Raw genomic sequence first — 18,190 nt, 5'->3', positions numbered from 1 at the left:
AATCAATGAACAATCTGTCCTGCTGAAACTGATTGTTAAATGACGTCGTTACTTTCCACGAAAGCAACAAAGATAGGGCCCAAAATCTTTTCAATCTGATATAGACAAATACATTTTTGTGACACCATGGTCATCTATCCACAGTTGTCAATATTTTCTTATTTTAGTAACATGAAACAAAATCTTGTCAGATGCCCTCTCCTTTCGGGATGATAGCTAGCTTCATCTGTGAAACGACTATATCCTAAATAAACCGAGTAAACACAAATCTATTATTGGCGTATGCACCATTCAACTCATCTCAAATCATGCAACATTTAGTTTCTTCTTTACTCTGTTAACATGCATAAACTTCACGAGTTGCTCGTCAGATAATTGTTTGCATTCAATGTCGTATCTAAATACTTAAGGCCAAAACCACATACAAATCTAGAGTGTCCAATGATTGCCGAAGCAGCTCGTTGCACAAAAGACGTCTTCACATGTAACACGACCTCGGCGAGCACAATTCAAATTAAGCTTCGTTATTGCTCTATAATAATGGGCAAACAGGGCTATAGACTAGGATTAGTAGTGTAAAAGTTATATACTTGCAATGTCTTCAGCAGCAGCAAATTACTAACACATCAGCTTTCAGCAGATAGATTTGCATTGCTAAGTTGCAAACAAATTTCTGAAAGGCCGTCATCGACATGACGGAACTTGAAAAATAAAATACGGTTCTTCATGGTCACTTCAATCGTCAGCCCCAAAATACTACAAATCTGTGAACGATTGTGAACCTCATTTCACCTCAATTCAGCACAACATCAACACTAACTTACAATCTTCACTAATTCTGCCGTTTGCAACTTAGGAAACCGTCTTACAAAAGAAAGCTACGCAATCTGAGGATGTGTGGAATGCTCAAAGTAGTATAACATGGATGCCTGGTCTTTCCCCTCTGTTCACAAGCACAGATCTTGTAAGCGATAAGGGTTGTACATAAGATAAGTAAGCTCTCAAGATTAAAAACTACAACCAAAGAATCAACAAATGCATAAAATCCACACGCTTACTTTTAGAGCCGATATGATTCAGCAATAAATTCGAGACAGTTAAAGCTCAGAACACTAGAACTCCCTACATCCGAGGTTGATTGATTACTATATACTTGGCAGAGCTACTCCAACCATGTTCTTCCCTTGACGTAAATTCCGTCATACACGTCTCCATACGAGCAGAATTAGGCACCCCGCACTTAGCTCGGAAATCCCTAGAATAATCGAAAGAGGAATGACCATGAAAGCTCCAGAAAGCTCACAAGCATTTGAATTCAGCCAGTGGTTAAAGCAGATTTTCTGGAGCCAAGGTATCCGGGGGTTTCATCAGCAGCCAATAAGGCAGGATCATACTTCACGGGCTCTATCTTTAATGCACCGTTCGCTTTCTCTGGTAATGATTGCTTCGAAGGATCAGTGGCGTCCCCCTTAAGCATCTCCACGACCTCTAGCATTGTGGGTCTATTATCAGGGGAGTTTTGAGCACAAAGGGCTGCAACCTGAAAACAATCAAGAAACTGTATCTTTGAGAAGAGCGGAAAGTTAATCACAAAACGTCGATTATTTTTTGAAAAACAAATCAAACGAGTATATGAAAAATTCTCACAGAATTACCTGTACAAGTCTCATTAGCTCCTCTTCATCAAACTTGCCTTGCAACTTGGGATCAACCAGGTCACGGTACCGCCCTTGCAACACTAGAGGTCCGGCCCATTCCACAATTGTTCTTCTTGCAAGGCCAACTCTTTCAATGGGCTTCTTCCCACTGATGAGCTCCAGAGTCAAGATTCCATAGCTGTAGACGTCGCAGCTTTCGGAGACTTTGCCCCACATTGCATACTCGGGTGCCAAATAGCCCAAGGTTCCCTTTACTCCAGTTGTTACATGTGTTGCTCCATCAGGTATCAGCTTCGCAAATCCAAAGTCGGCTACAAGGGCTTCAAAATTCTCGTCCAAAAGAACGTTGCTGGCTTTGACATCACGATGGATGATGTGGGGTGTCGCATGGTGGTGCAAGTACCTGCGATCAAGCAAACAGATCTTTTAAAAGAGAGAAAACCTACTAATATCACTTCGTTGTTGGAACATCAATTCTTGGAAGATTTTAAGTAATGAGGTATACGAAAAAAATGCATACGCGAGCCCCTCCGCAGTTCCAATGGCGATTTTGAATCGGTTCGGCCAGGTTAGGGTGGAGTCGGCCGCAAATTGTCCATGTAAATGCGTCAGCAAGCTCAGCTTGGGCATGTAGTCATATACAATCAAGCGTTCCTGGCCTTCGGAGCAGTAACCTCGTAAGCTTAGCAAATTCTTGTGCCTGACGCGGCCCAAAATCTCAACCTCCACAGCGAATTCCATCTCGGCTCTCGTGCTCCATACTTTAAGCCTTTTCACGGCAATCTGTACTCCAGCAATCCATTTCAGCAACATGGGTATATCATCTCAAAGACACAGAGCGTACCTACACCTGAAGCTCAAAAACTTCACCTTAGTTGGTTTCTAGGTGATATATGCAACATCCGCAAGGTATTTGCGCAATCGCAAGGCCAAATTAAGTACCCCTACTGCATACAATACATTGTTTTAGAAAATTATGTGAAGAGGGTGAAATCTGTCGTACTTGGTCACCACTCGCAAGCTGGCCCCAGTAGACGCTTCCAAATCCTCCCTCTCCCAGCTTATTATCATAGTTGAAGTTGTTTGTAGCGGCATGCAACTCTCGCAGCGAAAATATGCGCCATGCCCCTGCTTTCTTGCCGCCTGCTGAAGACCTGGACAGCCAGATCGACAAAGACTGTTAAAATAGACGTAGCCATTATCCAGACCGTACTCCTAAACCTACATTGTCCAGAACTACATATATAGAAATACATACAATTTTAACAGAACCTAAATTATAAGTAACGAAGTGCGTATGAGATAGAATTGGTTGCTTTAGCTGCTGGTGATCGGTTTCACGCTTAAAATACCGGGGCATTCACTGGGATTCGCTCGCAACTAGCTTGCCAGCTGCTAAAAATGTCGGAGAGGCGGATTAGGCGAGGAACTAAACTACTCTACCACATGTTGAATCGAGATCTCTTTCGACCGTCTTCAAGCTCCACGCCAACACCGAACAAAGGTTGGAGAAAAGAGAAAAAGAGAGACGGAATCGATACCGGTACTTGAGGGAAAGAGCAGCACAAACTCCCAGGACCCCACTAATGAAGCCAATGATCGGGCAAGAACGGTATACTAGTTCCCTGCATTCTTCCTCATCAGCATGTGCGTGCAGCCCATTTACCTTCTTTCCTTTCTAATCGACACTAACAACATTTCCGTACAAGTTTCAGATTCCTCCGTAAAGACCTTCCCAAGCTCATATACAGACACGCCCCCGCCTTAGAACCATCACACGTGACACAAACCTACGCTTACTTCTGTGTCTTGGACCTCCCGAAACACCAGTACTGCTTCCAGAAGATCTGCATCTTCGTCCCCCTACGCAGCCTCCAATTCAGCAAGCCATCACTGCTACCTTCCCACCATCATCTGCAGCAACTTGAACACTGGCGCACAAGATTGTTCAACTTCCAACGATATCATCTTACAGACCAAAAAATAAGCCAAGAGAGACACTCAGATGCCCCGTAACATACTGACGCTTCTCCAAAACGAAATCAGCACTGTTCTCGCTCGTACAGTGCACAACAACGCAGACTCAGAAACCAAGAGTTTCCGCAACTCGCTCTAAACACGCGACCTCTCGGAGGTGGGAGATGAGAGGAAACGAAGACTTCGTTTGCAGGGTACCTGCGACACAAGCCTCAAACTCGGCAATGAACGACGTACCCACTACACTACACCACACCATACCACATCACATCACAATAACGGAACTACAACCAAAGAATGGAGAGAAACTCGGGAAAGTAAAGACAAAGGTAGGCACTTTTTTCTTATGGGGACGCCGGCAGAACGACAAGAGTGGCATTGGGCGCTTCACCTTGCGTCAGCATCCTGAAACCCACTTTCTCCGTCCCTACACTTCTACACTTCTTCTTCTGCCACTACTACTACTACTACTACTTCTTCTTCTTCAGCAACGAGAGCGACCTCCGAGGCCACCACTACCACAACCAGCAGCGGCAGCAGCAGCGACAAGCAGGCAAGGCTGGAGGCAGCGCTGCACATGCTGCAGTGTCCCCTGACGAAAACGCCGCATGCTCTACTTGCTGGATCTCAATGCCAAAAACAACACCTCTTCTGCTGGCTCAGGCTCAGGCTCTGGCTCTCACGCTCACCCTGTCTGGCTTTGGCCGGCTAATGGACATTGCTTTCGCCAGCCTAGTATTCCCAAGCAACAACAGCACATGCGGAATGAGTGAGAGGAGACCCTGATGTGATGCTTCTGCTGCAGCACCTGTCTGTCATTGCTCTTCTTCTACTTGCCCAGAGCTGCTGGCTTTGCTTTGCAACATCCCTCCCTCCCTTTGTACTCACTCACTCTCACTCCTTTGTTTGTTACACACAACCTTTTCTTGTGAGAGGGGTGGAAAGGAGCCTGTGTTGTGTTGCCCTGCCTTTTAGAGCTTATTTTGTGTATGTTGAAGAAAATGTTGGAAATTAAAGTGCAAGGCATGACATTGTTGCAAGACGTGATGGTTTTGCTTGCCTTATCACAAAGAATACCAGGCTACCTAAAGTTTACACAAGGCATGGAAGGAACATGTGAGACTTTTGGTATTCTTAATGAAACAATTTTAACATGTGGATATTTTAGTGTTGACATATGTGTTTATTTATTTACTTATTTATTGATACTATTTGTTGATTTTTTTACAGTTTTATCCAATAATAAGTTAAAATAAGTTAAAATATATTTCAAATAGTTATATACATTTGTTTTATATATATATATACATATACATATATTCAAAGAAAGTTGTAAATAAGGAATTTATGATAGAAAACACTATAACACTAAATTTTAGATCAACTAACATGTGTAAAACTTATTTTGTAATTGACCTGATTTTTAAATAATAATAATTAATTAATCGATTTATTTATATTTACAAATAAGTAAATATATATAACAACAACAATTTTTTTAAATGCAAAAAAATAAAAAATGGTTAATTTTTTAAAAAATAATAATGATAATAATAGTAAAATTTAAGTACTTATATTTTATTTAATTTAAAGTTTTTATTATAAAATAAATATTTAAAATTGAACCAAATACAATTTTTTTTATTTATACTTACTAATTTTATAGCATCTTATCCATGAATCTTTAATATTAGCCTTTAAAACTTAAAAATCTAATAATAAAATAATAATTATAATTGATGGTATTTCTACTATATTTGATAATTTTATTTGTATATGCTTTAAGTTGGTATTAATATTTATCTATATTCTTAAAGAACTATAATTAGTAATATATATATATATATATATATATATAGAATATTTCTATTGGACTAAGCATGTATCAAAAAAATTAAGTCTTTCTTCAAAAACATAATAAAAAATTTAAATTACAAATATTCTCTTTCTGTAATACGAACATAAAACATAAGTATTTAAATCACAAATTGATTGGTTATGTCTAAATAAAGATTTTTTGATCAATTATCTTAAATTAAAATGGTTTCAATTTTATTCTCCTTGCCTCAGCTTTTTATTTTTCAAATACTAATTTTAGAATATCCGTCGTTGTGCAACACTTACAATTTTATGAAATATAGAAATAATAATAATAATAATAATAATAATAATAATAATTTGATTGATTAAAAATAAAAAAATTATATAATCAAAGATAGAATTTTATAAATGAATAATTAAATTATATAAAAATATTTGGAATCAAAATTTGACTTTTATATCTAATAACTGTTTAAGTATTATAAAAAATTAAAGATTTATCTTCATTTATAATGTAAATTTGCTTAAACAATAGTCTAAAAATTATCAAATTTATTATAAAAATATATTTCTATAAGTATAATTTTAAAAATAATGAAGTTATATATATATATATATATATATATATAGCGAGAGAGAGAGAGAGAGAGAGAGAGAGAGAGATACATATATATACATATATATATATATATATATATAAGTGTACATGTAGAGATTTATTTGCAACAATTTACTTCGATATTAATAAATTATGTATTCTTCAAATATTATATATATGTATATATATTAATTTAATAGATAAATAAATAAATAAATAAATAGACACCATGATTTTAATAATGTATTTACTTCAAAAACATTACTTCACTTAGTTTAACTATTAAAAATAATTACAGAATTAAAATGAAATATATTATAAGTAAAACTTTTTAAATTTTATACTTACTAAAATAACTTGTTTACTTGATATATTCAAATTAAGTTTTGTTTTCATATTCTATTAACTTAATCTTAAAAATTAAAAAAATCACTTGTTTTTTATTTTTAACATCCAACAAATGCTATCATGATTGTTTTATTTTAGATCAATTTTTAGTTGTATATATAATTATTAATAAATATGTTACATTTCATTCTTTATGATGTGTGAGTATATATTGTAACTTTTGTGTATCTATTGTATATATATACATTGTAATTTCATAAGTACATTTTTACATAAATTATTTTTATCACCATATTAACAAATATTTTCTTTTTAGGTAAAATTTATCCAATTCTAGTTCTTTTCGACCATTATTTAAATCTATTGCTTCTGTTAATCTTGTTAGAAGGTCTAATCTTAACTATTCCGACTCTCAGAGTCAGTATCTAACGAAAGTCACAGAAGCTTCTGGTTCGCTGAATACAAATTTACGTTCAGGATCCTCTTCTTTGTGGCGGAAGCCGAGAATATGAAACAGTTGCATTTTTTCTCTTCAAAAGACGATTGCTTCTTGTGGTTGGATCTACAGTCTGTGGTTTCTTTCCTGACTTCGATTACAAGCATCCTTATCGCCACCAATAGGGCTTGGTGACATTCCGCCAGTCGGTACTGTAATGTCCTCTTTTAGCTTCATTGTCCGAAGATCACATTGTTGCAGATGCATTATAATCTTGTCTGAATTCGAGTAAGGCCCTGCGACAATAAATTGATTAAGATGCAATTTTTTCAGTATCCAAAACCAATAACTTAACCGTGCGCAGGATATACGTTGTGACGATTATGTGTTTGATGCTCAACCAATTACGCTTGTATTTTGGCTGAGGCTATCAACTACGTTCACCAGCTGCAACTAAAAGAAAGATGCAAAAGTGGTTGAAAGACAATGTTATCAAACAAAAAGTCCAATGTTGGTTGAGGTCCTCACCACAAACCGCTCAGGGAAGGCGAGTGAAAAGAACCATGAGGTGGCCAAGGCTCTGCAGGTGGAGGTAAAGTCATAGGTTGCATGAGTAGAGCTGACATGCCTCCACTGAGCATGATTAGAACCTCGCCTACAGCACCCACGAAGACATTCTTGAGCAACAACCCTAAAACGCAGTACACAAGCGTGTGGTGGAAGATCCTTCACAATACTCCCCCCTGCACACAACTGATCCCTCCCGTCGCCTCTCCAATCACAAGGGAAACCCAGTTATTAAAATTGGTAAAATGGGGCGTAAAAACGAAAAACAAAGTAGGGTTGCTAATGATAAATATGAACATGATAAAAAGAAGTTACACCTTGTATAAAATACGGTCCAGGTGGATGCATTAGTGAGGATCCGAATCCTTGCCGAGGATCATAGACCATCACGGTTGTCACATCAGGTCGGACGATGCTGATGTTCGAACCATTGTTCCCAGCTGCTCCTGCTAATAAGTTCCTTTGCAGCTGCTTCAGATAAACAAATGCATTAGGAAAAGGGGCACTCGAAAAATATCAATCTCGGGAAAAGACCGTTCACAATCTTACGTGGTACAACTCATTCATAAGGCGTAGTTATTCTCAATGACCGTTTCCAAGCTCAGCTGTAGTAGAGAAAGACAATAGTACTCTTCAGTTATGGAAAGGGAATTTAGGTCATCTTGATTTTAACCTGTAACACATCAGCTTGCCTTTTCCATCTTTGACGATAACTTTTGAACATCTGCCAAGTAAATATGAGATCACCACAAGCATTTCAAATTTTTAATAATAAACATAAACTAATGAGCTTTTTCTAAATTCCAACAGCTTCTCCCAACTACAAAAATACCAGAGTCACACTGACAAAAGGACTCAAAAAGTTGTCGACAAAATTTGCATGGGTATACCTGTTGATGAGACATGTGATCAAGATCCAAGAGGTCAAGGAAGCCATATCTTCTGACAAGCTGCTGTAGTGAGGGTTAACAAGGCACATCAACAGAACAAATTCAAGAGTATGATCACTACACAAAGAACTCAAACGAGTTCTTCTGAAACTTCACAGGAATTTCTAATCCAAGCAGCAAAGTAAGGCAGCAGCCATGTTCTGGTGACTACATGAATATACAAATTGAACGTCTTCTTGCTCCAACCATGACATGGTTTTTGAAATGAGACAAAGCACCTGGATATACGTTACAGCAGTGGATGTGACATCATTGATGATGAGAACATTACAAACTGCATTGGCTACCTGTCCAAATTAGAGCAATACACAGATTATCTATAGCCTTCTACATAACAGACTTCACACATAATTACTGAAGTGATTGCAGGGGAAATAAATTCAAGTGATCTGACACCCACCTAACCCATAGAGAACATTCCACAAGGTTTATCACAGACCTTGATTCCACACAAGCTTCTCCAAATTTAGCATATGCAAAATGTTACACTACTGTGACTGTCATGCACAATAGAGATTTTCGTGTGGGCTTCATCAACTCAGTGGCAAATTTCTTAGAAATCACAGCAACTCAATCACAGATAAAACCCATAAATGAAAAGTATTATTTCAATGAAAAACAGAGGAAAACCTGATAGGGCTTTCAATGCTTGCTTATATATATGACAACAGAAGAATCAGGTGAACCATTTTGAGGATGGCAAGTGGCATAGTCATACCAGAGGTCTGGATAGTGATACAGATACATCAAGCATAGCACTAACACACACTGTTACTTATCAAAATCTACATTGTAAGTTAGTCTAGCTGACAAGTCTACAAGCACAATATCAATAGCACACAATCAAGGCATGCCTGCTGTCGATCAACTTGTGTACACTTGCTAATAGTGTTATTTTCCATGTGGTGGTTTCAGCAAAATATGTGGGATCTGCCACGTTACATGCTCATAAGTGAAGGCTACATGCTTGGTCAAATCCACTGGATCTAATTGTTGAGGGTTCCCTCTGCCAAAATTTAGCAGTAAAACATTCAATAAGACTGACTACTTATGCTACAAGCTGATACTACACAGGGAGAATTGTAGCCAAATGATGTAGTAAAGCGATAAGAAAAACGGGCCTGTTCAATGTCTACTCTGGACAAAATAAGAGAGCACATCAGCATGGAATCAGATGCTTGCTTCAAAAGGAAGAAATTACAAAGATAATTTAACGTTTGTGAACTTTTATGAAAACACTTCAACAACGTCACAACTACATCCATCCATTTGCATCAAACCTTGCAAATATTGGTCCAGAATACAGAATTATTTTCTCAAATTTCAACTGCTTCCAAGCTATGCACTGATGCTCTTTCCCAATACATGCACGCTATGAACTACATCAGATTCCACATCAAATAAATACTAATAATTAAAGAAAAACAAAAAGATTCTAGAATAAAGCGTATGCCAACAATGCAGTAACTCAAATCAACACAAATTAAAACATAGTCAAGAGTCAGCTGGTGAAGGGAGAACTACTTGTAAGGTGGAGATCAACGAATCATTTCGCATCTGATAAATTCTATGAAGATCACAACTAGATGTGAAATATTCACAGTTTTGAAACGGTCATAGTGAAAGATTATTGCAGCGAAAGAATGCAATCAATTCTTGCATGATGCAATCATAGGGCAACATAAAGCTGCGCACGAGATAAAATTTGGGATTGATAAGAACACCAGATAGATATACACTAGTTAAACGATAATCGAAATTTAAATCATTTGCAAACTCGACCAATTTGCACCATGTGATCACTCACACGCAACACCAATAATAAAAACCATCAAAGATCACTACGTTGCAGATTAAAAACTCAAAGCATAACACACATATAGACACAGTAATCAAGGAGACTATTTGATGGTACCAGAGTAACTAGAGTAAAACCAGAATTGAAGTGTTAGGAAATAAAACTAGTTTTGCATGACCCCGTTGGAGGCACATCAACCATGATTGTAGCAATACGATCACAGTGTTTCTTGCGTTCCCAGTAAACAGAATTGGTACTGAAATGCTTAGGTTGGTATTCTATCAGAAGGCCTTTTGCTTGGATAGACAGCGCGATTCAACCCTTAGTTAGATGCTCAACTTGTACCATTGAAGCTCCTAGATCATTCCGCTAGAACTTCAGTAATTAACTGGCGTAAATTATTTTTGTCATTATTAGAACACAAGCACACGTGAGTTTGTACACGGAGAGGTACAAACTTGAGAAATAAGCCATACCAAGCTTGGAATTCAGCTACAAGTCGTAGAGACGCGGAGACTGCAAGACTTGAAAAACAGAAACAAATGAGCATACATGAACTGCACAATGCAAAAATCGTCCACACTCTGGAAAAAATCTTGTGATTTGTTTAACATGACATACACATATCACCATGCTGGACAAACAAGCCATGGTATTCATACTGGAGTATGTGCAACCCAGACAATGAATGACCACGGATACACCTCAATTCTATTGAACCCCAAAACTGTATTACAATTGCTTGCCGCGTTCCCTTTAGACTCTGACTTTGATTGAAGGGCAAGCAGCCAACCAGGGCAAGGCTTACGGAATTCTCAACACTTTCATGATCTTTCTGAATCTGCTTAACGTGAACAGAAGACAAAACAGCTTATGATAAGCTGTACCCACTGCGATCGTCTTAGATGACTCTTCTTGGGGGGTCACTGCCTGTTCGTCACATTCGTCCAATACTAATGTCAGACTATTGCAAACAACAAACTGAAATACTCATTGTGCACAATGTTTGTGAGATAGCTCAAATTACCTTCCTTGGAAAAGTAAAAAAGATAACATTCCCTCACATCCATGCCTCACGCATTGAATGAGATTTAGAAGAAAAAAAAAACAGAGAACGAAACACATCCCAACCGCATAGACAGTTGAGAACTTACTGGAGCATCTTTCAAAAAGATATATATTCAAGTTTTAAATCCTACTTCACATCAATACGTATTTGTTATGTCGGAAAAACCTGCAGCAAATTCAGTTAATTCAAAAAGTATATGAGGACGGCAGAAAACCGCGGATTCCCAGGTACCAATAACGCACCAATATGATCAAGCATAAATTCAAAAGCTTTCTTTATCTCCTCACGACCTTGAAGACTTATGTTATCATTCACTTTGCGCATACATCGAAGATATGCTTGACTTCATTACGATCAGCCACAAGACTGTTCGAACTTCAACCCTCCACAATTTAAGATTGGAAAATGTCCTCTCGTAATCAGATCTACAAATCTCTTTCCTAGGCTGGTTCAAACAGTTTTTTTCTGCATTAAGTTTCTATAGATAAATAATAAGAGATGACATGTCCTGCAAAGCATCCTAGCAGACAGGTACACAAATATTATTAGAAAGGGGCTGAAGACTCCAAAAAGAGATTTCTCAAGTTCTACGACGATTTTGGCCGTGAAATGCTTCTAGGCAACACAATACTCTGCCTGTGTACACCTTGAAACTTGATGATGTAGTGAATGCTCAAAACTCGCACGCCAACATTGAAGGTTTAAAGAGAAATTAAAATACTAAGCTATTCACAGGTCGACATGCAGGCACTGAAGCAAGCATCGATTGAAGAATTTCTTCATTGCATCGTCATCGTTAACTACCAATTGAGCCTCCAAATACACCCTTCAAATCTTTAACTGCGTACAATTCCCTCGTTGTGAGTAAACAAAAGTACAACTGCTCTTGAAGTAGGCTATGAAATAGTTACTAAAGTTTATCCGAATCGCATTTCCAACTATTAAAGTTCTCCTTTCCTAGCACTTTGTTCCAATTAAAGACGATCATGAAATTGACAAAATTGGACAACAAAAGCTATAAGTGTACAACGAAAACTGTACCGATGTTGGAAACGTCCAAAGCAACCCCTCATAAAGACATGTAGCATCTCCAATCGCCTTAGCCTGCTTGAATATACCGTGCAATAAACTATCACAACCATGTAATGATTTGCAACAGACAGACTTGGGCTTTCAGTGTTGAATCTTATGAGTGCTGTACGCAACTTGAAACAGTCTCATTGCCTTGCTTCAACTTTGTAGCTCATGCCCACTCATATTTACTTGTACGTCTCATTGCCTCATTTCCACTTTGTACCTTAGGTTTGTTCAATTCTATTTAGTTCCATTGAGATCTGCTCATAAGCTTCATTGCCTTGCTTCTACTTTGTAGCTTAAGTCTACTTAGGTCTACTTAAATTTACTTGTATTTATTGCTTGCAATCCAATTCTTTCTTAATCTTTACCATGTTCATATTTAAGCTTTGTTGTTGCTTATATCATCTCCAAATATGGATCACAAGGCATTGTAGAACTCGCATCCTGAAGGCTACAACCATAGCTTCCGTATATGATAACCATTTCAATTATTTTCTTATTTTTTCTTTAATTTCATGTATGCTAGTTTTAAATAAAATTTGCACTTTGTGGTTGTAAGCTACAATAATTTAAATTTTTATTTTTTTCTAATTAGCTTTGATATTAGTGTTGGCTATGCATTGCAATCTCTTTAATTAGCTTACAATTGCAACTAGTCATACCATTGATGTTCTTATCATTGGACTAGTTTAGATGTGTTACAACACCATAGGCCTCATGGGCCACTTGCAATGTTTAATTGTGCTTATATAGACTTAGTAAAGTCTAGTTGGATTTGATTAGTACAAGATTCATGAAGACTATTATATTCTAAAGATAGATATATGATATATTTTTATGTTATAAATATTGAAACCATAGTGTTGATGGCTATTGTCTGGTATTTTTTTCTTTATATTTAGGTTTCATGTTTGAACGATGCATTATCAATGAGTGTCAAGTTATTTTTTATTTTTTTATTTTTTTCCTTCTTTTCTTTTTTTCCTTAATATAAAAATTTAGATACTATGATGAATACTTGGTGATATTTGTTTATAACAATGCAAACATGCATGGATAATAAGCAAACTTGTAGTTATTCCTACATCTATACTATTTTTTTTTTTGTTTTAATCACATGCATTTTATTTTATTTATTTTATTATTTTTTATTTATAACTATCTTGATTCATTGCATTTCTACATTGTTTAATCAAACTTGTATTTCCTGATCTTTGCACTATGGTTAGAATATTGCTAACCATTTCATTGATGTTGTTTCTTATTGTAGCATTGCTTTGTATTTAGATCGATTCTTTTTCTTCAATCTCTTAGTATTTATTAATAGTTATTTTAGATATGATTAAATCTTATTTTTATATTTTAATTTTTTTATATTAATAGCTAGATAATGAATATATTATTTTCAAGTACAAATTGAGAATGATTTTATCATTAGTAGGTGAGTTATGGATTCTTTACTATTAAATGTATCAATGTGAAGTTATTATGTTGGTTTGATTTTGCAAGTCATAAAAGATTTTGTATAATGTACCTTAGTTTTGTGAGATTTGGCTTATAATTTTTATTATCATACTTAGAATTTTGTGTTTATATATACTATTTAATAAGAATTTTGGTGATAAACTTCTTATAGGACTATCTTTTAAAACTTATTCAAACTTTGAGATGTTGTGTACTATTACTTAAAGCTTTGAAATGAAGATATTTTTGATGTTATGTTGAATTGGAATTTCTTTTCAATCTCCATGTTTTAGAGTGATAACCTCCAAATATGCCAAAAAAACTTTAAAGATAGTTCATTCAGTTCAAATAATTGGCATAAAACTAAAATAAATTCTATAGTTGCATAAAATGGAGAGGTGGACTATAATAAAAAACCATGTTTGTAGTGCAGATTTTATTTTAACATATAATATGTCTACGCCTTTCATATACACTTCTATTATTAATACTATAACCTAAATAAATCATAACCTAAATTATTAAAATACTACATTAATATCTAATTTTACACAAATCATCTTTAATAGATTACAACTATAAATTGGAATGTATTTGTAATCCACTTATTGATAATTGTGAGAAAAAAAAACCATTCTTGTAGGATATATACAAATATTATGTCCAACACATTTGTGGTTTCTTCAAAGATATGTTGTTATTTCTTCAACAATTTCAAACTATAAAGAATATTGTGTAAATATCTTAATATATATTTCACTTTTCAACTTGTTCTTTGTTCTATGTGGTCTTTCTTTTGGATAACTTACTTTTGGATTTTCTAACCTCATAATAACTATTGCAAGTTCCAAGATTTTATCATATATTTTTTTTTGTTGGTGGAGAGGTAATAGATCAAATGTACAACTCATAGTATCATAGAGAAGGCAAAGATCTTTAAAAGAAAGTTAAATTTGTAGTAGTATTACAATTAATAATTCAAAATTATTTACTAAATAATATTAATGTTGAAAATCAATGATTATCAAAATAATACCATTTTTTTAATAAACTTCAAATATGATGCATATATAAAAGAGCCAATGTATTTGCTTTTATCCTTATGCAAAGAAAATTGTTACCATCAATTGTTGCTCTTACATATTTATATTATTTTAAAAAAATGATAATAACATATAAAAAAATATATTTTAAAATATTGGTAAAGAAATCAATATTGTATTAATGAAATATATGGATTTGTTTTGAACTCTCTTAAATCTTAATTTTTTTTATTGTATTTTCAAAAAAACATGAAACAGAAATTTACACTTCTTTATGGTCTTTACTAGATACTTTTAAATATGATATCAATGATAAATATTAATTATCTATTTTTGATGCTATAATACTTTCAAGATGAAAGAAATTATTTGTCCAAGCTTTAGCAATTTTTTTTTTGTGGTATCCAAGTATTTTATAAATATACAACAATTTTATGAGCAATAGTAGAGATGTATTAATTACAAAGATTAGACTATTTCCAATTGAAAAACTCTTAGAAAGAGTATTAAACATAGAGGTCTAATCTGCAAAAAATGAAGACCATCATATTTCTACCTTGTTTAAAAAATACTTCTTATAATTTGCTAATACATTTTTTTGAATATATCAAATGCACAGTAAGACATTCGAAGTAATAAATATTAATTCAATGGCATTTATTAATTCCAAATTCCTATCAATACCAATGCATATGGATCAAATATCTCCATAAAATTACAAAATTTGGATTAATATCTATTAAAAAAAGTTATATTTTTTCTTTAAAAATAGTAAAATAAGGTATTAAAACTTCTCATTCCTATAATATGCAACATAGGCATTCTAAATTTATTTTTTTTGTATGTACAATCAATAATAATGGAAGAAGTATACCTTTTTGCAAATCTAATACAATTGGAATGTACAAAAAATAGAGAAGTTATATTATTATCTTCATCACATTAATAATTAAAGTAATATTTGGTGATATGTAAAGTTTTTATAAGACAAACAATAGGTAAACAACCAAAAAGTATAATATGATGCAATCTTTGCCACTCATTGTAAATACAAGTAAAAACTTTGCTATCAAAATCACTTTTTTTTAAAGCAATGACAATATTTTTTGGCAAAATTCTTGCAACAAGCAATTGTGATGTCATTTCTATCTTTACTAGTTAAAGACATTGAGAAAATGAATAATTTAAAAGAAAAATAGAAAGTCTATGATTATAATGAACATTCCAACTCTAAAGTGTTATTGTATAATATCTCTCAAATAATAGATTTGCAATCCAAATACACATCTAGTCAATCAACTTGTACTATTTTGTTAATGAATATGATTATTTTATTGATAATAAATTCTTCTTTTATCATACTTAAAGTCAATGCAATTCTTGTGAAAGCAACATTTGTAAATGACATATCTATGGTAGTATGAAAATATATTTATATTATCTTTCATCTCTTCTATACTTTTAAAATAACCCTCTAGTAGCACTAACATGTGCACCTCAACTTCCATTGCAAAATGCAAATAATTATAGAATATATAATTTTTTCTTTTGTTTCTATATACTATATATAATTTCAAAAATAGAAAACTATAATATAGAATTAACAAGAAGAATATTAAGTATATAAAGACTTATAGATATTATAAAGTAAGATAAATGAAAATAGCTCTTATTGTATTATAAGAAGTTTGCTTGAAAATATATTAGATACTTAGCTATAGAAAGAAAAATAGAAATTGCAACAAGTTGATCTTAATAACTCTAATATAATCCTAAATATTTTTTTATTAAATTATAATAATACTAATCTATCTTTAATTAAATCCAAAAGAAGTATTAAGAAATTAAAAAATTAATATAAAAAATCATAAATTAATCTTAATAAAATATATTTAATATTTTTTTTTTTAAAATATTAAAAATATATATTACAATTAAATTCTAATTAAATCCTAATGTAACTCTCAAATTTTTTTAATATAATCTTCAATAAATTCTAATGAAATTTTAAACCAATTCCAATCAAACCATAATAAAATCTTAAATCCTAAACAAATTCTAATAAAATCTTAATCAAATCTTAATTAAATCCTAAATAAATTCTAAATCCTAATTATAGGCCAAATCCTAATCAATCTTAAATCTTAATCCTAAATCAAATTCCAAAAAAATCCTAAATTTTAATCAAATTCTATCAAATTCTAAACAAATCTTAATCAAATTCTATCAATTTCTAAACAAATCTTAATCAAATCTTAGAGAAAATCTAATTAAATCCTAAAAAAATCTTAAATCCTAAACAATCTCAAGAAAATTCCAAGTAAATTTTAATCAATTACTATAGCTATTTGAAACCTCAATAAATATTAATTAAATCTTAGATCTTGACTAAAATTTCATCCAAACTTCAATCAATAAGCATGCAAAATTTGAAAAGAATTGGACTTATCAATTGCAAGAAAAGCTTCCAAAATCTCTTGGTCATTGGTTGCTTCTTTCTTTGACTTGAATGTTGATCTTTTAATATTGAATTATTCAATTCCTTTAAAATTTGGATTTTGTGTAAATATTCAAGTCTTAATTGCTCTCACTAAATTTTGTCTCAATTCAACTAACAAATATTGCTAGATCTCAAAATCACTTACTGATCCTAAATCTTAAATTTCTAAAATCATAACCTATAAAAATCCTCATATACTTTAATTTAATCAATTGATTGACCTCAAATTTTTTACACATATTTATAACAAGCACAACAATAAATAGCTTAATTTTTACATGTATAAATACTAAAAAACTCAAAAAATCCTCAAATTTGTAAACGTATTTTTATTTTTCACAATCTGAACCTACTAAATACATCACTAACTTTAAAAAACTTTGAAAATTTCAATATTAATCCAAATGACATAAAACTAATATTCAAGAATCTTTTCTTGTATTTGCTCTTAAATCCCACTATCCAATTTGCAAAAGAATCTTGGAGTTGTTGTAGGTGCTTGATTTTATGCTTTGAGGTCTGATTTTAATTGTGGTTGGTAATTGGTAGTCTTTAGATATCAATTCTTATCTTCCTAAGGTAATTTTTGCTAAAATCAATTCCTAACTTCTTCATATATATGTCTATATTCTATATTTTTTTAATCTATTTTTTTTCTTATTTATGGCTTTGCAAAGTAAATAGAATCCATTTTCATGAAAAGCAATTCTAATACTAATAGATTTTACTATTTTCTTGTTATTTAACTATATTTTTTTACTATATATTTTTAATTAGACTATATATAATAAAATACTTTTTTTTTCACCTTATGGTCATGTTACTATACAATACCATTAATAATAGCCATTTGTAATTATTACTATTGATTGTATTTTCATGAA

General features: G+C 33.0%; 2 protein-coding genes and 1 long non-coding RNA gene across 10 annotated transcripts; all 3 read right to left on the bottom strand.

Moving 5' to 3' along the window:
* Positions 1–508: 508 nt before the first annotated feature.
* Positions 509–4,476, bottom strand: LOC112287847 (PTI1-like tyrosine-protein kinase At3g15890). 7 transcript variants are annotated; one of them, XR_002971423.3, is made up of 7 exons: positions 4,027–4,474; positions 3,459–3,589; positions 2,662–2,812; positions 2,179–2,441; positions 1,656–2,061; positions 1,059–1,540; positions 509–943 (listed from the first exon to the last, which is right to left on the bottom strand). XR_002971423.3 is itself a non-coding variant. In XM_090253714.1 (6 exons), the coding sequence occupies exons 2-6, from the start codon at positions 3,509–3,511 to the stop codon at positions 1,316–1,318; spliced, it is 1,098 nt and encodes a 365-aa protein (XP_090109840.1). In that variant the 5' UTR covers positions 3,512–3,589; positions 4,027–4,476; the 3' UTR covers positions 509–1,315. The 7 variants fall into 7 exon arrangements, 3 of the variants coding, with proteins under 3 accessions (XP_090109840.1, XP_073392790.1, XP_090109841.1); XR_002971422.3 differs by having other exon boundaries at positions 3,973–4,418; XR_002971424.3 differs by lacking the exon at positions 4,027–4,474 and adding an exon at positions 3,834–3,954.
* Positions 4,477–6,611: 2,135 nt separating this feature from the next.
* LOC141045869 (uncharacterized) lies at positions 6,612–8,464 on the bottom strand. Of its 2 annotated transcripts, none has more exons than XM_090253712.1 (5): positions 8,296–8,464; positions 8,079–8,129; positions 7,723–7,873; positions 7,367–7,608; positions 6,612–7,134 (listed from the first exon to the last, which is right to left on the bottom strand). In XM_090253712.1, the coding sequence occupies exons 1-5, from the start codon at positions 8,308–8,310 to the stop codon at positions 7,105–7,107; spliced, it is 489 nt and encodes a 162-aa protein (XP_090109838.1). In that variant the 5' UTR covers positions 8,311–8,464; the 3' UTR covers positions 6,612–7,104. The 2 variants fall into 2 exon arrangements, with proteins under 2 accessions (XP_090109838.1, XP_090109839.1); XM_090253713.1 differs by having other exon boundaries at positions 7,367–7,493; positions 8,296–8,459.
* Positions 8,465–10,715: 2,251 nt separating this feature from the next.
* LOC149988257 (uncharacterized) lies at positions 10,716–12,171 on the bottom strand. The gene is made up of 2 exons (XR_016505286.1): positions 11,308–12,171; positions 10,716–11,083 (listed from the first exon to the last, which is right to left on the bottom strand). It is a non-coding gene; the product is annotated as an uncharacterized LOC149988257 (long non-coding RNA).
* Positions 12,172–18,190: the final 6,019 nt, after the last annotated feature.

Source organism: Physcomitrium patens, chromosome 10 (genome assembly GCF_059467195.1).
Source record: "Physcomitrium patens ecotype Gransden chromosome 10, ASM5946719v1, whole genome shotgun sequence".
Taxonomy (NCBI): domain Eukaryota; kingdom Viridiplantae; phylum Streptophyta; class Bryopsida; order Funariales; family Funariaceae; genus Physcomitrium; species Physcomitrium patens.
The sequence above is the reverse complement of the archived record's forward strand: the minus strand, read 5'-3'. Positions and strand labels throughout refer to the sequence as shown.